Raw genomic sequence first — 26851 nt, forward strand, 5'->3', positions numbered from 1 at the left:
ACAGAAAAGCCTTGTAGGGAACAAAGAAAGGAAGATGGGGGCTTCCAGATGCTTCTGTCTAGAGCTCTGCTGGACATGCAGGAGTTTGTCAAGCCTTACACATTCTATCAAAAAGGTGAATGACAATGTCTGCCATGGCATTGAAAATGTAAATTTTATATTTCATTTCAAGCTGTTCAAGCTTGAGTTACTACCTTCCTCATAATCAAACTGTTCTCTACCTTGTCACCTACCTGGTCTGTAGATTCTGTGTGGTACTCTCCAGCTTTCACCGACGACATGTTCTGAGCAAAATCAAACCATTGCCATCATTTCTTATACCAATCTATTTCTATTTTTGTAACTCTTACTAAGTGCAAAGAAGGGACGTACACATTTAATAAATAGAAAATATTTATTATACAGCATTATCAAGATTATTTGACAAAAGGCAGTAATGAGTCAAAGGAAAACACTTTTACAAGAAGCTAAACAACTTGGATAAGCACATACGTTAAGGTGAAGAGTTTCTGCCCTTCTGGTAGAGGGTACATAAGTGTACATTTCCAATTTTGATATAAGAGCTAATACTCTATTATATTCAGGAAAACTTTGAATCATGATAAGAGTAGGCATTCAGAGTAATAATGTGATCAACATTGAATGTGTTTGCCAAATGTTTCAGACAAAAACCTCAAAACAAACTCACATCTTATATTATTTGAATAGTAGAAGCAGTTTTCTTCACCTATTCTTACTTTAAAAAAATCTGAATGCACAAGTCCTGTGATAGCAAGGACATGTTTGTGGCATTAAGATAAAAACATGATCCACTAATAACAGGTATATGCTTTGCCTTGCTAGTTTGCCGATTGGTAGACCATCTACGAAGCATTGGAACCATTCATTTTCCTCATTCTACTTTATCACAATGAAAATATGGAAGTGAAATCCACGTTTCAGTCATGAGGTCTTTCTACCAAAGGTGTTATAAAATAATTTTGTAAAGGAAAGGCAGTCCATTCTTGATATGGAACTGACTAAACTTGACAGTAGAATATGGGAAGACATAAAAAACATGAGTCTCAAACATTGGAGTTGATGTCAAAATCTGAATAAATGATATACCAGGTATTTAAAGATTCTAAGGTGGTTTTTAGCTGAGAAATCAACATTTCAACATGAAGGAAGCATATTAAGATATGACTGTAACATAAGACATAAACAAGATATTTAAGGGGGTAAGATTCATTCCATCAATAACAGAAGAAATCAAAACAGCAAGAAAAATCTCTTTTATTGGGCGTAAAAAGAGAGAGCAAAAATGAAACAACTATATTACATAGACATGGATATGACACACAGCAAATAAAAATATAAGGAAAAGTTATGACAGTGAAAATATAGAAATAAAATTATATGTAAATAGAAATTAAAAGAAAGCAAAAGGTGATGAATAAATAATTTGAGAAATTATTACCAAACTTAGAGGTTAGTATATGCTTTAAGCACATGGAGCTTAAGTAGCTTTGGAAAATCATTAAAAAAAAATTAAAGTAATGCAAGATAATCTGAATACTGTCATTTCAATCTAATGTTTTAATAATGATGTATGCAAGTTTATAAAATGTATCTTTTTATGGTTACCCACAGTTTTTGGGGACTTTTAATATAACAAATTTTCAAACCACTTCATTAATAATGTATTTCCATCATTAACATCATAAAATACCTGAAAAATAAGTTCCCTCTTAAAAGAGGAAGGACCATCGAGCAGCATATGGAAAGCATTGGCCCACAGTACTCAAATCTTCAAAGAGCTCATGGAGATATTGGTGGCAATGGTATATAAAACATTATTGAAACATAAAAATATCTATACTATATTGGAAAGACAATCTTCTAGTTGCAGTTAGATTGACATTACATTGCACAAATTTTATTATCCACGTGTATACAAGGACACAGGACACATTCACTCGCTAGCTAAAGGGACTTCGGCGACAAAAAGAAACAACTATTTGTCATTTAAACCAATACTTTTGCTATGCGTACACCATTAAGTTCGAAGATGGATTTGTTTGTAGTACATAGGAGAAACAATGGCACCAAATACACATACTGCATCTTGGAAGTTCAACTGGTAAGTATTATTTGCTACAGTAAATGGAAGGTAACGATTTTGCCACTTGGTTTGTTCTCTTGAACTGAAGGGCAAAGGAGAGCCCCCTTGGCACAAACACAAGTTAATCCACAAAAGGTCCTCTGCCACTCAAAGCAATCTCTTGTTCTGGCCATTTTTCCAAAATCACCAATAAGCGAGTATCAAATTTGGGAAGCTGATTGTGCTGACCGGTTTTGTTCAAAGCATCCTGCTTATGCATTGTCTTGCCCTCCTTCCATCTTCCCTTAGCACTCCTGATGAAGCACTTCTTGGTGATATTTTTCTCGTATTCCTGTTTCCTCAGTAGAGGGAAACCACAGAGCAGCAGGGTGTCCGTGCACCTTTCTTCAAGTGTGACAGCAAGGCTGGCACTGGATCGGGTGCAGTGGGTGAAGAAAGGCCCCTATTTTGACCAGTTCCCGTGTCTCCTGAAGACCAGGAGTCTGTGGGCCCAGTAGAGAGAAGGGCTTGGGAGAAATGAGCTGCGGTCCCATCGTCTGTTCTCTGGGTGGTTCCATCCCTGCCCTCCTTTCACCCACCTGCTCTGGCTCCACCACGCTCATGAGGAAGACCATGGATACCATGAGGTGAACTAAGGGTTCCCCTGGATCATCCTCATGTGCTATCCGTTCCCAAACTGGCCAAGTGTGTGTGGGCATGTCTATCTATGCACAACTGTCCAAAAGAGATTACTTTTGTTTATTTTATTTATTTATTTTTGCAATAAATGTTACATACTATATGGGATTGTGCTTTGTCAGAATTCCCTTTCTTCCCAGAGAAGGCTATGAGTAATTCAAGAATCGGAATCTTCCCCTGGATCACTTCTTGCTTGCAGAGTACAGCATCTTTCCCTCCGGCCGTACTTAAGGCAGCAGCAACGTTCTGTTCCTCCCTCCTGACTCGCCCTCCACCCCCAGCCTATCCTCCCAGCTTTCAGCTCATCTCCGGAGCTGCTGGTGCTCCGGGCTTCTCTTGCTTTTCCATGTGGACGCCTCCTCCCTACAGGGTGGAAGAGCTTTGTTTATAGTCCCTCAGGATGACAGAGGCGTAGGTCACGTTGGGAGGGGTGCAGAGCACCGACTCGGACACGGGGGAGCTGGGCACCGAGCTCCCAGAGGCCACCGAGTCGCGGAAAGGCGACGGAGGCGTCAGGGCGGGAGAATCCTCTGGGGTCGGTTTGCTGGCCACCTGCAGGTCCTCCTCTTCCTCTTCCAGTTCATCTTCCTCCGTGTTCCCTTCCCGCTCATACAAGTACTCCTGGAGGAGCTTAAACCTCTCGCTGTCGTCCTCGTCCTCATCCTCTGCTGTGGGGGAGGCGGGCTCCTCCCCGAAGGTGCTCAGCTGCAGTGGGAGCATTTGCAGGTGCTGCGGGGGCGCAGGGGGCGGGTACAGCGAGCGCATCCCGTTCCCTGGACCCCCGGGGACTGAGAGCACCGCGTTGAAATCCGGGATCGCGGTGCTGAAATTGTTGACCACTCCCTGTAGCTGATCCATCAGGGATTTCTGAGGTGGCGGTTGCTGCTGCGGCTGCGGTGGCGGCGGCGGCGGCTGCTGGAGGGGAGGGGGTAAGCCCTTGGGGATGGCTGGGTCGGCCAGGAAGAGGGGGGTCTCCTCTGTGGTCAGGTGGGGCGGCAAAGGCGGGGTGCTGCCCGCGGTGGGCACGCGTCGGTGCACCACCATAGAGGGACTGCTGGGAGGGCTGAAGCCAATCGGCCGGGCGTCCTCCTCCTCCACGTTGTAAAGGGTCTTGGTGCTGGTATCTGAAAAGGTAAGGCTCTTGCCGGAGCCTTGGTAACTTTTAGTGAGGGGCTTGATGACGGCTGTTTGGTTGCAGGCCGTCTCACTGGTCTTCACGTGCACAGAGAGGCGGTGCCACATATGCTGTCCCTTGGGCACCTGTCTTCCACCTGGTTCAGACCATGACACAGACTTGCCATTAGAACTATGAATAAAATAGAGATGGATTTATTTACAGATATATCATGCACACAGGATAAAATACACAGAAATCACAATGCAGTTTGACTCCCCCGTCAACCATATGCCTGTCCTCCACACCCCCCAACCTCTCCTTATTACATATCAAATGCCCAAAGCTGCAGCGACCACAGGTTCCCTTTGAAGCTGCAGCCCGTGATTCCATCCACCTAAGCCAAGGCGGGAAACTTTGACCCTGAGAAAAGTTGTATGGGAGTAAAACCAGACTGTTGGAGAAGTAGCTGTTTTCATTTAGGTCTAAGATTTCACAAAGTTATCAGACACATACACACTAAGGCAACGACAACGTTATTGCTTGCTGCAAGGCTTTAAAAGATTCCAAAATTGATGAAGGAAACAAATTAAAATTAAAATCTTAGTTACACATGGACAACAGAACATGACTATAGCTCTTGCCTCCCATTCTTCTTAGCCCCTGGGACAAATTAAGACCCACATATAAAGCTAGTTTCATTGTCCTGTGGGTTACTAAATACACCCTCTCAGTTGCCCATTCTGATACGCAGGTATTTCCTATTACCAGAGCTGCATGGTCATGCACATGGCACCTGTACGGAAGAGAAAAAAAAGCAGATGACAGAAAATCCCAGACCCATGCTCCATTTAAATGTTTCATAACTCTAGATTTTCTTTTTATTTCAAAGCATTATTCCTGACACATAGAATGGATCACAATTCACATAAAGGCCCTGATTCATACCAGCTGGCGTGGGATTTTCACACTGGGAATGTTTAACTAGGTGTGTCTGAAAGGAGAATGAACCAGACGCCCCACAAAATACAGATGATATCCTGCTTTAGTTCGGGCATAGTTTGAGGCAGATGAGACAAAATTAAGACCCAGGCGAAGCTGAAGTTGCTGAGACAAAGACCCTCCCTGATCTTTTCCTCATTGAGCCTCGATGAAGAAAAACCTCAGCACCCCAGCAATCCTCCAGCCTTATCAACTTTCCTCTTGGTGGGACCCTCATAAAACCAGGCAAAGAGAATGAAGATCTCTCTGAAGAAGAAGAAAGAAAATGAGATGTACTGGGTGCGTATACTACAGATTCTATTCTGTGTGTTGTACCAACTTTGGTCTTACTTTTGGACTCGGCTCATTTTCTGTACAATGTTTAGCAGATGGTGGTACCTTGCCATAGCAGACTATTAATAACAACACTGTTAATACTTAAATCAGGAAATAATTTTCTTCTTCTTTTTTTAGGAGTTTTTTTCCCTCTGTATCCATGAAAACAACGAGAAAGCAACACAATAATAACACATTTGTGACATTAAAAGGGATAGGGAAAATGAACATTTTTTTTCCTGGGAACTTGTGAAATAGACTGTTCCATAGCATAGTCTTTTATTTAGAAAAATATAGAAAATGATCAATAGTTAAAACATAGTGGTTAATTTAATAATTTTGCACATATAAGAATGGATATTTCAGAAATTGTATGAAAGTGTTACATTTACGATGAGGGTAATGTGTTTTATTTTATATTTTATAATCTTGAAACTGAAGTGAGCCAAATAAGTACAGATTCTTGTAAGAATTCTGATATATATTGTAGAAAATTCAGGATATAAAGGTTCTAAAATAAATATAACGGCTAAAATTTTAATCTCATCATTTGGGAAATTAAGTAGCTCCTCCATAGAACTGATAATCTATGCTGTATTTTTAATTGTCTAAGAAAAATATCATCTCCAAATTACTATATAAAAATAATATTTCTCTTAGTATATGCTTAATATATTCCCTGAGAATGTATAAGTGCTTATAAATGATAAATTACTGACTTATCAGCTTCCACACTATCTTGTTAGGGTAGCTGACTCTCTTCTGAGTTGAGCAAAGTGAAGCATGGGACGGTGGTATTCCTGGGTGTCAACCAGCCAGCCAAAGCAAGACCAGAATCCATAGATCCCCTTCTGAGTTTGAAATTCTAAGTACACTTACCTCCCACTTTCGTCTTTCTCAATTTCCTCCATCCCCCACTCTCCTTACCCTGTTTCTCTCTTTATACATTCCGTATGCCTCTTCCAGAAAGTAAAAATCTCCTGTTTGCCTCTTGCATTGCTTAAATGTGCTTTACCATATCATTCAACCTCAAAGATTTGCAGTCCTTTCAAGTGTAAGGGAAATACTTTTTCCTTTTTTTCCCAAATGCCTGCCCCTCAATGCTCATTAAAAAATATTAAACTAAAAGGCTGTCTTGTATCTTTATTTGGTTATTTGTATGTGTGTGTGTGTGTGTGTTTAAAAAACAAGTCCCTTGACAGCTAGTCATCAAAGTCAACCAGCAGACGCAGACAGCCCAACAAAACATTTCATATGCTAGCAAAACGGCAACCTCATATTCCTGGGACTGACTTCACTCACTCTCTCCCTCACTTGGGTTACTTTCCTCATTGTCCAGGGGTTGTATATCGGCCTCTTTTTATTTACTTATTTTTTGGTTTTCGTTTGTTTGTTTTTGAGGAAGATTAGCCCTGAACTAACCACTGCCACTCCTCCTCTTTCTGCTGAGGAAGCCTGGCCCTGAACTAACATCTGTGCCCATCTTCCTCTACTTTATATGTGGGATGCCTACCACAGCGTGGCATGCCAAGCGGTGCCATGTCCGCACCTGGGATCTGAACCAGTGAACCCCGGGCCACGGAGAAGTGGAATGTGTGCACTTAATTGCTGTGCCACTGGGCCGGCCCCTGGGCCTCTTTTTAATTCATGCACTTCCATATGTTAAAGGTATTATTAGTGACCTTACAGACAGATATAATCACAATTTAGCTGTGTTTTAATACAATATAGTCTTTATTCATGTGATAAGAGATTTTCACCCTGACTGCCAAAATTATCAGCTTTCCTCCCCTCAGAGTCTTGCTCCAGATTCGCTGTAAAGTACTGTTTAATTAGGAAGCAGTTCTAATGCCCCAAGGCACTTATCATATTAAGAACATTAGATTAACCTTGTTTTTTTCCCAAGGACAAAATAAACTGTTTCCTAAAAACGAGAGATAGTGGAAGAAATGCATCATTTCATAGAAACTGCAGCAGAGTATAAACTTTGGTCCTTCTGGATTGTTATTTCTAACCCGTGGTTCATAGACAGCTTGACTGGTCCATAAATCTATACATGCTTTACGCATTGTTTTTAGACTGAACCAACATGTCTTTGTAGATTATGTGCTACTATTTTTAAACCCATGTAAATGCTGTTATGATAAAGTGTGCTGATACAAGTGTAACTAAATTCTAAGAGGCCTGGTTTGTGTTACAGTGGCCACTAATAAAAGTCCAATTACTATCATAGATTCCAGTGAAGGTTTAATAACTATTTTAGTGTGAAAATGTTGGGAACCTATTGCTGTAATAGTCAGAAGAAAAAAATGTATAAAATATGGGGCAGCAAAAAGGAATAAATGCATTATGAAAATGCAATATTACTATAAAATAAGACTTTTATTTAATCCTGGATAATGGAATACCTTATGTCTCAGCCACCAGCCACCACTTCTTTCTTCTATTATTTAATTTTACTCGGTTTCCTAACCTTAGGAAAAGCAACCTGGTCTGGAAACAACACATAATTGTCACACTGCACCCCATGCTTCTTGCTCTAATTTCAAAAGACAGACGTCACGCCTACAACAATCTCATATTTGAAGATCAAATTCAGTAGCATTTGGTGTAAATACCTCGGGTGGCTGAATATATTTTTTGATATTGACGTTGGAGGAAATCGCTGCTAGGCCCGAGAGGAACTAGATACACAGAGGATGATGTACATTGATAGTGTGCAGAGCTCAGCAGGCCTGGGGCGGCCGTTCCAGCCACGACAGCTTGCATCTTGCTTTGATTTTTCTTTCATTAAATAAGTATCACAATCCTCCCAAACAGAAAACCCAGTATTTACAGCGCTTGAAAGAATAGTTGGAAGTGGGTGGTGTAAACAGATTAGTATATCTTTGGCATTCCAAGTGGTCCTGTCTGTTTCATTTGTTTCAATAAGTACTAGTTACATCTGCAGAGTACACTGCTGTCTGCTCCAGAGAGGTCTCAAATGGGAATAACAGTGGGTGGGTGTCTGAGATCAGGAGGGAAGCATCCTGCACAAGCTGCCTAAGGGGAAAAGCTTACACAACACCTGTCTCCCTTATGTCCAATTCAATTCTTTGCCACTAGGCTTAATAGCCTCACAACAGACATAAGGGTGGCATCCAGAGAGCCCACAGACAAGGCAAGACCTTCATGAATGGAGGGAAGACTCATGCCTTGGAACTGAGGAGGTTAGCCTTTGTTTTCTCTGAAAATGCAAATGGCAACAGGAAATGCTGTTGAGTCACAGCCTGGAGAGAATGGCTCACCAAGTTAAGAAAACAAACCAAAGCCATGGGCTTGCTGGCATTTCCTGCGGCCTTACAGCTACAGCTGGGATATAAGACCTTGTAAGGAAGGAGTGGGGCTGCCCCAACCCAACGGAGACAATCCAAAAGGAATGCCACAGATGTGCCTTCCAACTCTCTCCCATCTGCCTGCTTCAGCGAGCTGGTACAGGATGCAGAGAGTAGTGATTCATGTAGAATGTCAGGCATGAGGACTATTTGAAACCATCTGAGTCCCACTCCTGTTTTTCTAGGCAACCCCAGGTTAGTTTTCAACACAAAGGACTCCCACTGACTCCAGTTCCACTTCTTGAAAGCTTTCCTGGAAAAATCTGCATATTCAGTATATATTCTCTGGCAGCCTATCCAAGCTTCATAAAATTTCTCACCTTTTTGACTCGCCACCAGTTGTAAGGTAGAGAATCTCTGAATGTGTTATTGAAGACCAATCTTTTTGATTACATGAGAACTTGGTCGTTTCTGCTGATACTAAATCTTGAATATCATTGTGAATTTTACCCCTCTTCTGTTTGATTCTGACCTCATCATAAGCTACTCAGAGAACCAGTTGGCTTGTTGAAATTTACAATAATACAAAGTCTAAATATACAGTCCTTTTTTTCCTTCTATGCTCCATGCTGCCAGACCTATAATTTCCATAGCAAGTCATCTGATGCTCTTCAGCTCTACCCGGAGTCCTCCCCAGTTCGCCCTGGAAACACAGGGCAGTTGCCTTGCTCTGCTGGGATTATGCCTCAGAGGCAGGATAGATCCAGGCAGACCATAATGGTCCAGTAGGCAGCTTTATTTCCATCCCTAGTCCCTTTGCCGGGCTTGTTCACAAAAGCTGTGGGAACTGAATGTCACAGAAAGAGCATATCATTTTTTTCCCCCAGGAACAACCAAGGCTAAAAATAGCCAGTCTTGGGCTATGGTGCACAGTTTTTAAGCTACCAATCTCTTCCTGATCTTTTGTCATCTCCAGAAAGAAAGCTTGAATGGATCCTATTTAGAAAGTTCTTGACAATCAACCTGTTAGCTTTGTTAATTGTTGCATTATTCTTGTCACCTCTCAAGGATGTACCCTCTTTCACTCTTTGCTTTTGCTTTTAGGCACTCACCTTTAAGAATGAAATGTTAGGTGACTCTCTTCTCTCTCTGGTCGTGCTGTCATGACAAGACAAGCACATCTACTATTTCCATCAATCCCTTCTGACAGGCAGCCAGCAGCTGTCATAATCAGGGTCTCCTTGCCGTGTCCTTGGTCACACTCAATCCATGGTGCAAGAAACACTCAATGCCTTTTGACTTGGAAGAATTACAGACTAGAGTGGTTCTGATCTAGATGTACAGAGGCCTCCCAACCACCACCTGAAACATACTGGCATGGCTGCCCTATTTTTCCTTCTACGAGTCAGCATGATTTGATTGAGACCACATGCTTTCTATCTGGGCTCTTTAAGGGAGTGTCAGGACACAGACTTCCCAGTGCACTCCAGTGAGTGAAGCGAAGAGACACTGTGGCCCCAGTCACTGGCCCCCATGACCAGGTTCAGTATCAAACATTTGAACAAATTGGGCTCTTCTCATCTGAAGAGCTATTCAAGCCACAGACACCTCATCAGTGGGCTCCCTCCTGCTGCAGGAATGTGTACCTTTGACTCTCCCAGGAGTTTGAAGGGCTGTAAAGGAACAGCTGAAAATGACCACAGACTCCGTGCACAATGAATCGAACATGGTCTATGTTCTTTTGTTCACTTAAAGAGACACTGTCAAGATCTAAAGGTCAAAAATTGGACCAAACATGCACCGTTTTTATCAGATGGGGAAAATCTGATAAAAGCACTCAGAATTCTGTGAAAATAACTACTTTTCTTTTTTGTAAAGCTCACTTTTTGTGGGACTCACAAAACTTTTGTTTTGCGCTCCCCGGGGTGTAGGGGGCACCCAGCAGAGGCTCGGGCTGGTGCCCACCCCCTCAAACGGACATTATGGAACCCTTCCCTAAGTTCAAGTCATGGCCTTGCCTTTAATGCAGACCGGATCATTTCAAACATTTGTGCAACAGCAAAAAAGGCAAAAAAAGAAAAGAAAAGAAAAGAAAGAGCTGTGTTTGCCAAAGAGAAGCTGACAAATTTGTGAAGGGGGAAAATTCACTTTCGAGCTGTGAGTGGGAGTCACAAACAAAAGCGAATCTCCAGAATCGGCAAAGGTGTTGCATCTTGCATCGAAGCATAAGAAAGCAAAAAGACTAACAACTTGACAGTGTCCTTTTAAGAATGATGGACAATCAAATTAAGGCAGTCGTGCAAACCATGGCACGTAAATGGTTCCTCCTTCTTGAAGGCATGCACCACATCTGTTTCCGTGTTAGAAAGTGGAAAAACCCAGGAGAGAGAAAGCAAGGGGCAAACCACTATATTCTCCATGCAGCTTCTCTTACACATTCACTGCAGTGTGGGGGTTTTCAAAGCTGCACATGTGCCGACGGACATTGGCTGGTGGGCGAGAATTCTGGCTGCCTCTTCCTGAAGATTGAAAAGAAAAAGACACCCAGTGAGTGAGTGGTTATACATGTGCACAGATATGGCGATTACACCACTCAGGTGGTGCCTGGGCCTGGAGCGGGGCCTGGTCTGACTTCTGAGCCTTTCTGCACGTCATCTCCACCTCCACGTCCTATATCTTCCTTGCACTGCCAGGCTCATTTCTGAAAGTCACAACAGTGGAGTGCATTCTTTCTTTTCCCTGGTGGGACCATCACTTTCCAAGTGGCAGATGCTTTTTCTGCTGTGTGTGTGTCTGTCCCAAATTGGGTCTTTCCCTCCACTCTTGACATCTCCCTTTCTTCCTGGTGGCAGTGGCCTCCACCACCACTCACATTGATGTACTCTGAATCTTCCCACCCCTCTTAAAGGACGTTCATGGATTTAAGTCTTACACTGTGTCTTTTAATTGCATTGCCTATTTCCCCCATATTCGGTTACCATAAAAGAATTGCTATCGCTTCATAGAAAGTCACATTTATCACTTGGCCTTCACAAGATGGAATGCATCTAATGGTGGAGAGAAGGGGAGTGGCAAGAGACTGGAGGAATCTGCCACAGGAGGAGAATGTCATTGGATTCCCTGGTTGGAGGTCTCCTTATCTAGCACAGAGGGTGATCTGGTTAAGGCGAGAAGAGCACTGACTAGAACTGACAAGGCTAATGCGGCAGCCGCGGGCAGTTGGCCTTTCCATCATCTGTTGGAGTGAGGATAAGTGGGTTTCCCATGAGTTAAGTGGCACTTCAGAAGGTGGTGGATAAAGCCATCTTGTTGTCGTTCCACACAGGAGGGCTGCCAGTCACAGAAAAGAATTTCAGGAACAAGATGCTAAAGGTGAACCATCAGCAGGTGCTATAGGTGGCATGCATGACGTTGGTTGAATTGGGCGAAATCTCCCATATTAGGGAACCCTGCAGTGGTGAAGCCACCTCTAGGGCTCCCTAAAAACTCACAAATGTTCCCTATGAATCAGCATTGGGCCACCTACTCTAAGATTCTGGTGACAATTATCCAGTGTTAATCAGAAGAGGACCATAAGAGCTCCGGGGAAATCAAAGGCCTTTGCCATCTCTCCTATCTCTTTTTCCCATCAAAGCAGACAGAGGAGGGGAAACTCAGAATAGGAAGGCAAAGGAATCGCAGGAGCAGACCACGCCTCTTCCCATCCCAAGTGTTTCAGGCTGAGGCCTCACACATACTGGGAAGGAGAGACGTGAGTTTGAAGCTTGAAACAAGAATACACGGGAATAACTTTTTAATACCTGAAAGCAAGGAATCTGATCTGAATGTAGAAGGTGAGACAAAAGATTTTCCACGGCACAGTTGAAGGTAAGAGAGAAAAAAATAAAATTGATCCATATGTGTATTTCTACCAAGTTTGGCCATTCAATCAACATTTGAAAGTACACGATCTACCCAGGACAATTTGGAATCCTCATCCAGAGATAAATACCTGAAACGCCTGGGTGTAACTTCATTACTACTGCAATAATCCGTTTACTTAAGAAAATTAAACAAAGAGATAATGTTTGCTCTTGAACTTGCCAGAGTAATAGATCCTTGACATTCAAGACGTCCACAAAGATCATGAAAACATTAGCAAGTAGATGGCCAGGAATAAAAGGATGAGGTTTGAATATATAAATGAAGTTATCAGTAGGAAAGAACATTTAACCTGTCAAATGATGTTAAAACAACTTCATTTCTCATGAAAGAAGGCAGAAAATTCACTCAAAGTGTTTGGCTTTGCCTTGCTAAACTGCTGGCATCCCCCTGAATCCTCTAATTAATTCAACCTTTAGATAATGTCCAGATGTGACCTGTTCAATGGTGCTGGGGGACCAGGACCCTGGCAGGTCTGCTTCACAGCCCTGTGACCAAGACAGACCAGGCTGGGTCCCTCATCAGAACGGCCCTGCACTTGGGGTTTAGTGCTCCATGGTCATCCTTTTGAAATTCCTAATCATTTTATCACTTAATTTGGGTTTTGTAAGTGATGTTCGTGGGAAAAAAGAGGATGCACTGGGGGCTTGTAGCCTCAGCTAACATATGGTCCTGTCTCCCCAACTTCCCTGGACATCTGGATGTTCTGCTTTGTGCTCCCCGGCCCCTGGGACCTGATCACACGCAGGCTTCCACTACCCACCCCTTTCCAAGGAGCAAGGCCACCCTCTGCCTCTGGCAGGGGCCTCTGGTCATGGATGCGGGAAGATTGGACCAGGGTCAGGGTCAGGAGTATGTGTCCCGCAGCATCTGGAAGGAGGGAATGGTCGTGGCTGTCTCCTCCTTGAACCGGCAGGGCCACTGTGCATCTGGCTGGCAATACTGAAGGAGCAAGACTCTCATCCATCTTCCATGCAGGTACCTTGTGGGGCCCTGAGATGTTGCAATACCCTTGGGGGTCACCGGTCTACCATAGATGGAGCAGCAGGCGTGTGGGAAGGGAGATGCCTGGTTCAGTTTCCCCATGGTATCTGCCCAGTGACTGGCTGGAGGCAAACCTGGCAGCCTGAGGGCGTCCCGTGCTCAGAGTCTCCGAGTTGGGGCTACCACGCCTGGCAAGGTCTACACTTGCTGGGCGAGTACCTCCAGCAAGGGAGCACAACATTAAATGGCAAATAAAAAAATACCATGACAGGTCAAGAGAGAGACAGCAAAAGAAAGGAAAAGGCTTTATATTTTAGTACCTTTAACATTTTTCCCTCTGCATCTTCAACCAGGAGCCCCATGTTTTCATTTTCCACTGGGCCATGCAAATGATATAGCTGGTCCTGTCTGCTGGAATACATGTATGATGATAAAGACCACGGGAACATATTGACAGCTTAGAGACCCAACATGCTGATGTTAGCAGAGGTGCACAGAGTGTGACATGCCTGGAATGATCAGGGAGGTCCGTGGCCTCTGTTGCTGACTTGGAATTACTCCTGCAGTTAGTGGACAGTTGTGGTTCCTTTGGGGGTTTCAGCCATGTTGACAGTCGAACTTCACAGAGTCACTCTCAGCAATCCTGAAGCCACCTTAATTAACTATTGATTGAAATAGTTGAAAAAAAATGACAGCTTCTCCTTCAGGGTGTCATTTCTTTAGTCTCTGATTTTCCCTTTGGGTTGAAATGAAATGTAAATGACCTACGCATACAAACCTTACTTTTCTGAAAGGAGTGGTTTATTAAAGGTTACAGACCACACCTTGAAAAGTCTGATGCCAGAGTGGCCAACTGAATAAAAACTGAGAGAAGGAGCTTGACTTAAGAGTATTTTTAGCAACTGCAAAACCACATCTTCAACCAGCCACAGATTCGGCAAGCCAGAGTAAAAGATTGGAGGGAAAATGGAGCATATGGGGGCTTGTCAAATATAAGTCCCAAATCTGTGCTTGAATCTTTTGGCAGAAACTGTGGATTTAAAGAAACCTGAGAAGTTTCCTTAGAAAGATGCCTCTTTAATTTCTTCTGAAAGCGCAAAGTTTCTTTCCTTCCTTCCTTCCTTCCTTCCTTCCTTCCTTTCTTCCTTCCTTCCTTCTTCCCTTCTTTTTGTAAAGAGTCACTGCTTGTTATAAACTCACGGATTGTCCATAGCTTCTCCCATCTATTGCCATTCGCCAAATAATTTTCCTTTAAACAAGAGATTCTCTCTTTGGGTGTACTTGGTTCCATACGACTTTATATTAATGTCTTATCTTCTTTACAGCAGGTCACCCATCAGTTTCTATGCTGGGAATTATTCTTTACATGAACTTGAGAAGTTGTTACAGACAAGTTCTACTCATTATAGAGGAGCGATAAGATCCCTGGACAAGGACTCAGGAGACCGGGCTCTCTCCAACTCTGCATTTGCCTCTTTCAGACTCGGTTTTTTCATCCATAAAGAAGGATTATTGAACTAGTACATGTCAAAATGCTTCCAACTAGTAAAATGCTATCGCAGCTTAAGGCATCCACAAGTGCCCTTCCTCTGAAGGATGGAGGAAGAGAGGCAGAGACAAGACACAAATATTTTAAATCTCAGTGAGTATTTAGATTAGATAATTCATAATATCTCAAACTTCACTTTATTTTACTCATGGAGTTTAGCTACTCTCCTTATTCAAGAATTTCAACAACTTCTGGTAGAAAATAAACTGCTTTCTCTCTGGATTTTTTTTTTTTTTTTGCGGGCAAAGTTAGTGATGTTGAATGGATATGTCAAGAGCAGGTAAAAGCTGAGTACAGAGTCAGATTAGCTGCTGTGCCTGAAGTTGCATGTCTGTGATAGGTTTGGAGGTAAGCCTACTTTTAGCAAAGATGAAATGGTCAATACAATTCCAGGTGGGCAGTTCACCATGGAAATAATATGGCAGCTGTTCAAAGTAATCATAAAGATTGACAGCACCACTCAAGACCACTTTAGCAGAGTATGGTCTATCTTTTTTTGTCGTTGCTACAGATAAATAGGGTAATTTGTGCCCCTGATTGCTTTCCAAAGCCAAATGCAGTTTTTTCTATTATTTGAATTTAAATATTTATTTCTTGACGTTGGTTCCTCAGATTAGAGAATGGAACTCTGACGGTACATGTAGGCCCTCTGTAAATGGTAATTCCTTCCACTCTTCCTTTTAGCACATGCACAGCTAACATAGTACAGTAAGGCTCTTTATATAAACACACAATGCAATTTTTCCATATAAATGTAAAATATTGCTCTATTTTAAAATTCTGAATTCTAAAGATTTCTAAGCTAATAAGAGACTATAGAGAATGATTTCATAAAATTCAGTTTAATTGGCATCATAGCTTTGTCAAATACTAACATTTTGCCTTATTAAAGTACTCTTTCTTTTGAAAACATTATGTTTAAATTTGAAGCCCCCTGCATAATATTCTTAATACTAATCCTCTTCTTTTCAAGAGAAAATTTGATGTGTAGGATCACTTGGCATATTTTAATACTTTTACAACATGCATATTCATATGTGTTAATAAATAATATATGGTAGAGTTTAGCATGTTATTAGATTTTATGTACATAGCATCGTACTGTATTTCAATTCAGGAATTTGGCCTTTTTCAAAGTACTATGTTAACAGATATAACTCTAGTTTACTTACACTAAGTTGAATAAATACCAAACTACAAAAATATAATCAATTCTCCTAATGATGGCCATTTAGATTGTTTCCTACATTTTGCTATTTTAAGCAGTACTGCAATAAACATTCTTGATTGTGTCTCCTTGCATACATATGGGAGAGTTTTTCTCCGGTATGGACCTAGAAGTACAATTGGTGGATTGTGTGAATACGCATTCGTCTTTCTTATGTATTGTCAAATTGCTCTGCAAAGTGCTTTGCACAATTTACACTAGTATGTGAGAATTCATATTATTCTTTCCAATTCTGTCTGTTTTTCGGACATCTTTGAAATTGACTTTATATTATGAAAATTGTCAAAAATATATAAACATAAAGTAAATGCTAAAATGAATTCCCAAATCCCTATTACCCAGCTTTAGTAATAATATATATATGTGAATCTTGTTTTAATTATACTTGCCATTTATTTATTTTAAACTAAATCTAAAACATTATGGCATTCAATCCATGAATAATTCAGTATATATGCCTACAATATCAGTACACATTTTTATAGTAAAAGGAAAAAATAATATCACACCTAAAATACATTAATAGTAATTCCTTAATATTTGATATTAAATTTTTTGATATTAGTCACTATGTGAGTTTTCCTGACTGTCTCACACATTTTTATTTTACTTGTGATTTTCAAATCAGCATGCAAACAAGATCTGCACATTGCATTTTGTCGACAAGTCTCTTAAGTCTTTGAAATCTATATTGTAGACTTCTCCTTTTTGCTTGCTATTTGTTGAAGAAATATTGATTATATTTCCCAGATTATGGATTTTTACTGATTGAGTCCCTGTAGTGTCATTTAACATATTTCTCTGGAACCTATATTTCCTCTGAGTTGACCGTTAGATCTGAAAGCTTGGTCAGATTCATAACGGATCGTATCGGGAGAATAGTTTTCAGGAGTGGTGTTTACTTCCTCTTATCGCAGACCAGGAAGCACATAAACTGGGTTGGGTATTGATCACATTAAGGCTGATCAGTGGGTTCAGGTGTTACAGCCTGATGCACACTTTTTAAAACTCCCATTAGTCCTTTAGCTAACGGTTTTAGCAGTCATTGATGATCCTTATGTAGTTCAATTATTTCATTACAAAATTACAAAACAGTGATATAATTCTATCATTCCTTCTGCATTTGTCAACTAGATTCTTTACTAAAGAAGAACTTCCCCTCATCAGCTACTTGGTTCCACTGAGGTAAAGTTCAAACAGAAAACACAATCCAAATGGATGATTCTTCTCTTTTCTTTATCGATGTTCAGAATAACGATTTGGTTTTCTAACATCCTCCAACACTGATCAGTGTATCATCTGTAGGTCTGTTTCTATTGTCTAATCTAATTGTTCCCCTTGGTTCTTTGGTTACGTGGTCTTGATTCTTCCATGCCTAAACGTATTTTATATCAGATAGGACATCGTATGAATATGGAATAAGATTCTGCAGAGGCTTTAGATGGTGTTATCTCTGCTAGAGTTGCTTCATCACTTTCTCTGCTGAGTAGAGGGGACAGATCCACTGAATCCTGTCAGGAATGGAGCTGAGTTGAAGTTAGTTTGCACTTTGTATGGGAGGCCATCTACTGTAGGCCATGTCCTTTCAGGACTTCCATCAGATCATCTGGCTGCACACTAGTCCGTCTCATCTGATGGCCCTCTGTCTTCTCAGCACTAAGAGACCCTGAGATTCTGGCCAGCTTTTCAGGGATTTTCAGTTTAGAGTTTGGCCTCCTACCACACACAACTTCAGAATTAGGCAAATGTCTTAATGGGAACTTTGACCATGTGTTTGAACAACTTTGAGTCTTCAATTTTGTCAGTCCAGTCTTATGTAATTGCTAAAAGTGTTTTCTAGTTCTCTCCACAGGCAGGTCTGCCTCCTCAGCATTGAAAAACTCCATGAAAATAGATTCGATATGTCAGAGCTGTCTGGCTTATCTTTTAACCTTTCTGACCCACCAACTGCAGACCTCAGCAAATATTTTAAGTGAGAAGCTGGACATGCATTGAAACCTCTCATGGCTTTAGCTTTATCTCTTCAGCCTCATGTGGCCACAAGATCTCTTCTGCTTGCCTCCCTCCATCGACTCTGGCTGCCACGCCTGGATTGTCAGCCTCTGGCCAGTGCCCAGAATTGGCAGAAGCCCCCAGGGAAAATCATCTGCTCGCTTCTCAGCTCTCCTCTCTCTAATATCTTAGTCTCACTAATCCTCATCACTTCAGCAGCTCCCTGATACTGTAAGAAATAGTTTTTATCTTTCATACTGCTTTTCCAATTATTCTTGTGGGAGCTCTTCTGCTACCGTCTATTCCATTCTACCAAGAAGCAAAAGTCTTCTTCCCAGATTTCTTAATTTTTACCAAACTAGTGGTTGTAAAATAGTATCTTTTTCCCTGAACCTAAAGTTCACAAAATTTGGCACATATTTCCTTCAGAATTCTAAGATGTTTATCAAGCTCTTGACCCCGTTGCAGTGTATATCATGTCTTTGCATCTCTCCTGAGATACTTTTCATTTCTTCTTATATGTTAGTGACATTAATTGTCATCTCCTACGGTAAGTAGGCCACGGATCAGAGGGTGAGATCCCTGTGACTTGCCCTTATGTGTCACCTTATCCCCCTTTTACCTCTCCCAATTTTTGGAAATAAAAGTAAACCATATAATTTCTCATATAAACCAATTATTTTTAAGAATAAAGGAAGTGCTCTTAAAAATTATGCCATGACAAAAAGAATAAACTGAGACTTTCCTGGGTACACAAAGACTCATGGTCACCTATTTATAGTAAAAGTTGAATGAATGATCAGATAAACAAAACACAATGGAGAAATATTCCTAATATGAAAATAAGCCAGAAATATTCCTCAGCTGCTTCATCACTTTGGTAATTGCAGGGATATCAAAGCGGTTATTATTTTTTTTTTTTAAAGATTTTTTTTTTCCTTTTTCTCCCCAAAGCCCTCCGGTACATAGTTGTATATTCTTCATTGTGAGTCCTTCTAGTTGTGGCATGTGGGACGCTGCCTCAGCGTGGTTTGATGAGCAGTGCCATGTCCACGCCCAGGATTCGAACCAACGAAACACTGGGCCGCCTGCAGCGGAGCGCGCGAACTTAACCACTCGGCCACGGGGCCAGCCCCCAAAGCACTTATTATTTTTAATACTAATTCCTAAATTAATTCTAATTGCATGTCATAAAATCTCCAGCGAAATTTCCATTGTAAAAAATTGGTAAAAATTATGTATGTATGTATTTGTGTGTGTAAAAACTAACATACATGTAAAAATGTTAATGATGTTTTTCTCTGTATATTTGTAGAATTGTAGGTAATTTTTATTAGCTGTTTTGTGCTTTCCTATATTTTCCAAATTGCCCACAATGAATATTTATCACTTTTTCAATATTAAAAATAAGGAGCAACTGCTATTACAAAAAGAAATTTAGCGCAATGTGTAATTCAGGAGTAAAATTCTCTCTCCTCTTAGCTTTACCCCAGAAAACTAAAGTATTACATGGGAACTGTGAATATATTTTATTTTGCTGAAAAAAAGATTTAAAGTAAAAATTCTAAAAATATATATTAAAATAGATGAGGAGCTACTAAGGAGATACATCAAATAGAAATTATAGAATTGGGAAATTCGTACTAATATTTTGTATGCAAACTAGTACTGAAGTCTTTCTTATTTCCGAATTCTATAACTGAGTACATTTAGCCTCTAGGCTGTAACTAGATTGCTTTATTGTACGTATATTTTAAATATTTCTTCTAACACATAGGCATCTTTACTAATGAGAAAGTAAAAGGTCAACCTTAGAAAAAATCACAAGTTACATAAAAGAGAAAAATATCCTGCTGTGTTTCCAGATAGACTTTAGGTACCAACTACTAAAATGAATCTTTTTATTCTTTTACTCTGAATTATCACAAAGGTGGAGAGAAAAAGATGATCAAAACAACTTGCCAACAGCTAAAATATTCACCTCAGGATGTTTTGAAAAACTAAATTATTACTTTGGTAAAAGCTTAGAATTAAATGTGTAATGGAAACAGAAAGGACTCAGATCACTTAAATCTAGAATTTTGTGAGGCTTCTGATATTCCTGGCCATAGCTCTAATACCAATGTTAGATATATGTTTCTACTGAAGTTTACTTTATACTATCATTTCTCTTTAAACACAGGCACTAATATCCTCATGTCACCACCCATCAAACGTGAAGAAGAAATGAACAGGCGGTTACCATACACTGTCTTCCACAGTATTAGAAGTATGGTCACCGTAGCCATGAAAGAAATCTTGGTCATATCACAGCCTATCGAGAAAGGGGAAGGAGAGATAATAAAATTGGTGTAAGAGGACTTCTGCTTCCAGCTAAGATGTAACACCTTTGGGTAAACCAAATATCTCTAGAAAAAAGAGATAAAATATCTTTAAAAATCATTTAAAGATATTGGGAAGCTGTCATTGCAAGCAGAATCCAAGAGACCAATGTCAGCATGAAGAGAACTTTAGAGAGGTAAGCAGATAATCTTCAGGCTACTTTTTCCTTTGGGACATTTGATGATTCTCGGTCTCAACAGGGGAACAGACTGAGAATCCAAGCAGAAGGTCTTAACTAAGAGGTAAACAAGCGAGAAAAACTTGATAAATTCACAGGACTATAGACACAAAGATTTGAGTCCAAGTCTTCCAAGGCAGCCAGGACTTGAGGAGTCAAGAGCCTGGAAAGAGGGAGGTAATGAAAAGTGAGACCAACACTTGGTGGGTTTCCTCTAGAGAATTTTGCAAATTTTAGGCTGCACAAAGCAAAGGATACAAAGCTAAGCAGAATGCTGCTGAAAGTCAGCAAAGTTTTTGGAAGTCTCATAGCACTAAGAATCAAAAAGGAGTTAGACATTTAAAGAATGAAGGACCCCGTAAACAGTTGGAACCCAGTTCTTAGTCAGGACCCCTGGATAGCTGTACCATCGGAGCAGGATGCACCAGGTGAAGCAGAACAAGCTTTACGAAACTAAAATACACACTCAAATCGGCTCAGTTCATAATTGGAATACAACATAAAGGAAAAACATATGGGAATATATCAGTACTGATTGTGCAAAACAATAATGGTAATGTAACACAGTATGCAAAATATGTTTGGAATTAAAGTGCATGACAAAAACAGCACAAAAGTTGAGACCAAGTAAATGCAATTAAGGTGTTTTAAGATCCTTGCCTTATTTCAAAAGTGATAAAACTACTATACTAATTTATCTGAGATTGCAAAAGTTTAGGGACTACTTATTGTAATCTCTAGGGCAACTATAAAAAGAATAATAAAAAATATAAATGTCACAACTTGATGGATGGGAAAATTAGATATTAAAATAATAGATGAATCCAAAGAAAGTAAGAAAGGAGAGAAAATAGGACACAAGTGGAAGTAGTCATTCCAGTGACACAAGTAGAAAATAGTTAAATAATAGATATAAACATGATTATGTCAGCAATTATGTCAAGTGTGAATGAACTAAATATTTTAATTAAAAGTCAACAAAATCAGACTTACTAAAAAACAAAATCTAAATCTATGTGCAGTTTATGAGAGACATTCCCTAAACGTAAGGACACAAGTGAAAATCAAAGGATGGGAAAAGATATAACATGCAAGCGCTAACTCAAAATCAAGCTGTTAGCTACATCAATATCAGACAAAGTAGATTCTATTTCCTGTGGACTATTAGAGGAGGACAAAGGAGAATCTATATCAGAAATTCAAGATTGGATTAGTATTTGATAATAATTCACCATATTTCCCCATGTTCACAGAGTAAGAGAAAAACCACGATACTTCAATTGATCCAGAAAAAGAATTTGACAAAATCCAGTGCCTACTCATAACAAGTTTCTCAGCAACCTGGGAGTGTAAAGGTATATCCTCAACCTGATAAAGGGCATCTGTGAAAAACCTGGAGATAATATCATGCATAATGATGAAAGTTTGAATAATGGCAATGACCTAGATTGGCCAAAACAATAATGAGAAAAAGAATGAAGTCAGAAGGCTTAACCTATCTGATTTTAAGACTTTATATAAAGATTCAGTAATCAAGATGGTATGGTATTTGCATAAAGATAGATAAAGATATCAATGGAACAGAATAGAGGGTCCATACTTGGGGTTATGCATGTGTGGTCAGTTTAATTTTTATATGAGCAGCAGCGTCATGCAATGAGGGAAGAAAGTCTTTTCAAAATTTCGAGCTGGGAAATCTGGATTTCCATTTAAAAAAAATATGAACCCTCATCCCTTCCTTACAACGTACATAAAAATTAGCTCAAGATATACCACAGTACTAAATGTAAAAGTCAAAACTATAAAGCTCCTAGGAGAAAACATACGAGAATATTTTTTGTGACTTAGGCGTAGGCAAAGATTTCCTGGACCAGAACACAAGAAGCACTAACCATGAAAGAAAAAATAGCAAATTGGACCTTATCAAAATTACCATCTTCCGCTCATCAAAAGACACCACCAAGAAAACGAAAAGTCAAGTCACAGACTGAGAAAAAATATTTGTAATGCAGACATGTGACGAAGAACTCATATCAGGATTACAAAAAGCCCTACAAACCAATAATAAATTACAAATGACCCATCAAAAATAGGCAAGAATTTAGATGGACTTTTCTAAAAAAAAGGTATATAAATGGGCAATAAGTACATAAAAAGACTCTCAAGATCATTAGTCATCATAAAAATGCAAATTATAATTGTAATTAAATACTACTACACACTCATTAGAATGGCTGAAATATAAAATGGTATAAAGACAAAATGGGTCTCATATATTTTTGGTAGGAGCATAAAATGGAAAAATCACTGTGGCAATCTGTTTGGCAGTTTCTTTTAAGTTAAACATACACCTGCCTTATCCAGAAGTTCCACTGCTAGGCATGTATCTATAAAAAATGAAAATATATGTCCACAAAAATTAGTTTCTGTGTGTTGATTGAGCTTTATTTTTAATAGTGAGAGTTGGAAACAACCCAAATGCCCAACAACCCAAATGCAACAGAATAGATTAAATAAAATTTAGTATATTCATACAATGTAACACTACTCAGCAATTAAGAGAATAAACACTGATCAATACAAGAACATGGATAAATCTCAATCTGTGTGAAAGATCGGGGACATAAAATAATATCTAACGTACAATTTCATTTTTATTAAGCTCAGGAACAGGTAAAATTAATCTATGGGGATATAAAAATCAGAAGAGTGGTTGCTTCTAGATGGAGAATGGAACAGATCAGAAAGGGACATGGGCAAACTTTTTAGGGAAATGGCAATGCTCTATATCTTGATTGTATGTTGGTTACATGGGTATATTACATAACTATATAAATTGTATCAAACTGCCATTAATATCTATGGATATTGCTATAATTATGTAATTAGGCTTCAATAAAAAGGGTACAAAATGAAAGAATAAAAAGGATTAGAGAGAAAGGATTAGTCTAAATATTGAAGTTAGCAAGAGAAAATTCAATATATAGATATTAGGAATCCTTGAAATGGACAAAAAGCTAAAGCTGGGAAACAAATACTGAAGACTTTAGTTTAAGTAAATTTTCCTGAAATTTAAAAATATTTGGAACTACACACAAAGTAGTAGATGCGTTAATACGTGTAATCTGGTAACTGTTCAAATATTATAGGCTTTGGAGCCAAACAAGCTTGAGATGATTGCATATCTCTGCTGACTCTAGGTGGATCTTAAAATTGAATTTTTTGAGCAATCTTACTGTTACTTTTATTTTTACCTCATAAGTATTTTTCTTTGTTCACTGTCTTCACCCCCAACTGTCAAAGCCCTAGGTCAGGCCACTAGAATCTCCCACCTGGACCCTGCAGCAGCCTTATCCCAGAGCCTCAGCCTCCCTTCTTGCTCTCCTATGAATCCTCCACACTGAGGGTGGGGTACTAGTTCTAAAATGTGCAATTCACTGATTACAGTGCACCCTTGCTTTCTGACTTTAGTGGCTTTCCATTATTCGGAAGACAAGATCCAAGCTCCTAAGACCTCTAACTAGGTCCTGTATAACCCGGTCTTAGCTGACCCTCCCAGTCTCTTCTCACCGCACTTCCCCTCCTTCTCACCTCCAGCCATCCTGGATCGACTTCGTTTCCCCCAGCCATCAGGGTTTTTCCTGCTCAAAGCCTTTACCGCTGATTCCTCAACTGCTCTACCCCAGTAGCCCCTTTCCCTTCCTAGCTATGCCTTCTCCTCCTTCAGAAGTCTTGGCTTAAATAATACTTCTTCCTGGGAACGTTTCCAGTCTCCACGCACTGGGACTGGTTAGATCCTTCTAGTGACACTCCTGTAACACCTTGTATTTATCCTCAAAAACACTCACTGCACTTGTAATTACTTGTTCAGTGTCTGGTCTTCTGGCTAGATTTCAATTTCCACAGAGGCCCGATCTGTTTTGTTCACCGCAGTGTTTGCCGCACTTGTCCCAACGCATGGCACACATTAGGGGCTGAAAATCATTTGTTTATTCCTGCTTCTCTTCCCAATCTTAAAAGGTGTGCACCAGTCCTTGAAACTGTTCCAACTACCAGAGCAGAAGTGATTTTACAGTAGGATTAGCCCTGGAATAACTTTTAGCTTTAAACATTCGGAGCTAAACAACTATTTCTTATTGGAAATTACCGTCAGCCCTAAGGGAATCTTTTCTTTTCCATTTTCCTAATATGCTGTGGTCTCTCTTGCCTCCCCATCTCCTCACATAGTGGTCCTCTGCCTAGAATACCCTGTCTGTACCTTCCCCCACTGTTGGTCTGGCTTCCAGCTGATGGGAACCATTGTTTACAGCTCCCTGACTCTGTACTGGAGACCCTTGCTATATGCCCCTGAACATGCTTTCCATCCTCGTCACAGGACTTCACCTGTCACATTGTCACTGTCAGGTTTCTTGCTGGTGTCCTCCACTTCACTCAAAGTTCTGTGAGGTCCCAGACCACGCAATATTTCTTCACCAGAAATTGTCCACAGTTTGTGAAATAGTAAGCCCTCCGTATTCTTTCGTGAACAAAGGACTAAATTATGAAACCTTGCTAGAATCGCTCGAAATACTACCGCTTGCAGTAAGACGCTGTCAGAATCAGTGGCTAAAGTCGCAGGGCTGCCTGGTGACAGATCTACAGCCATGCTTTCTGCTCCCTCGCCCCTACCGCTGCCCCACGGTCGTGTTTCTTTTATTCTACTTTCATGATGCGGGTCTTCATTTTCGTTATTGTTGTTAACACTTTTCCTCCCCCCCACCATCCTACAAGCATCTAAACCAAATAGCGTCAGCAGTGCAGAGTTCGATCAAGCAGACAATGAGGTTAATTCCCACAGTGTTTGAGAGCGTTTACGAGGAGTAAGATAACAGTGTATCTTTTTTAATTGGAAAATCAGGGAAAAGAAAGTATTTCTTATTGCTATTGATTTACTTGAAGCAGGTGTTTTTCAACACGTGTAGCAGCATCTCCAGGGGCTCAGCCTAATTCCGTCAGCAGCACACTCCTCGTTTATCCTGAAGGTAATCTGCACAGAGCGGTCGTCAGGTTGCCTTCAAGTATAGGAGGTTTCCCTTCCCTCTTTGAAATGAAATCAAATTATAGACACATTTTTGGGTTAATTTGATTAAAAATTTGCTGATTTTCTTTTCCTATTCTATTAACCAATGTTAACAATAAATAATATATTTCTGCTGGCTTATAATTTATGATGTATTTTAATTCATTCAGAAGACAGTGTCCTAATGATCTATTTTCCTTTAAAAAGCAAAAGAAAACCTTTCCCCCCCTGTTTGTTCATCTTGAGGCAACTGAGAAGCACTGCATACCTAGGAATCTCTATAACAGTAGCAAAGACAAGGAGTCAACCCGGTGGGGTAGTGGTTAAGTTAGCGTACTCCACTTTGGCAGCCCAGAGTTTGCGGGTTCGGATCCTGGGCGTGGACCTAGAACTCCCGTCAAGCCATGCTGTGGTGGGATCCCACATAAATTAGAGGAAGATTGGCACAGATGTTAGCTCAGCAAACATCTTCCTCAAGCAAAAAGAGGAAGATTGGAAACAGATGAGAGTTCAGGGCCAATCTTCTTCACAAAAAGAAAAAAAAATTAGCAAAGACAATTTCCAGTTTTTAAATCTGTTTAAGTGTATGCCTCATACCTTCATAATAAATGCTATATCAAAGCTAAAGCGTTTTCTTCCTGGCATATCTACTGGGATTTATAATAGTCATTCTAGCCACTTGTAAGTTTGTAATTTCTCTATGTCAACTCTTCTAAATAAAAAATGCTGGTACTTAGAAGTGACTTATTCAGAGGCCAAGGAAGAAAGGATTGGGTTTGGAATGGAGTTGGGATTATTGGGTATGGACACATGCAGGGCTTCTGCTCATGTCACAGTTGCAGCCACTTCTCTGTGAACTGCCTGCCTGATCCGACCCACGGGCGACAGGAGTGACGGGCCTCTGGAAGACACTTTTATACTTTGTGACTCCACCCTTGTCCATCACCACTTGACTTGGGATAGCCACCTGAGCCAGGCTGAGCCAATCAGGTTCTCTCTGTGTTATGTAGAACCACGTTGGTGGAGGGGGT

The 26851-nt window shown here is 40.3% G+C and overlaps 1 protein-coding gene across 14 annotated transcripts in view; it reads right to left on the reverse strand.

Annotated features, from left to right (window-relative positions):
• Nucleotides 1–375: 375 nt before the first annotated feature.
• Nucleotides 376–26851, reverse strand: part of GRM1 (glutamate metabotropic receptor 1) — a 498985-nt gene continuing 472509 nt past the window's right edge. For 4 of the 14 annotated variants that reach the window (XM_008540785.2, XM_070602719.1, XM_070602714.1 and 1 more), the window contains exons 9-10: nt 10962–11046; nt 376–4088 (exon numbers count right to left, since the gene is read on the reverse strand). In XM_008540785.2, the coding sequence (XP_008539007.2) occupies nt 10986–11046 (61 nt within the window). In that variant the 3' untranslated portion in view covers nt 376–4088; nt 10962–10985. The remainder of the gene's footprint in view (nt 4089–10961; nt 11047–26851) is intronic. The other 10 variants (XM_008540657.2, XM_070602713.1, XM_070602712.1 and 7 more) reach the window with 3 other exon arrangements.

This window comes from Equus przewalskii, chromosome 32 (genome assembly GCF_037783145.1).
Source record: "Equus przewalskii isolate Varuska chromosome 32, EquPr2, whole genome shotgun sequence".
NCBI classification, from domain to species: domain Eukaryota; kingdom Metazoa; phylum Chordata; class Mammalia; order Perissodactyla; family Equidae; genus Equus; species Equus przewalskii.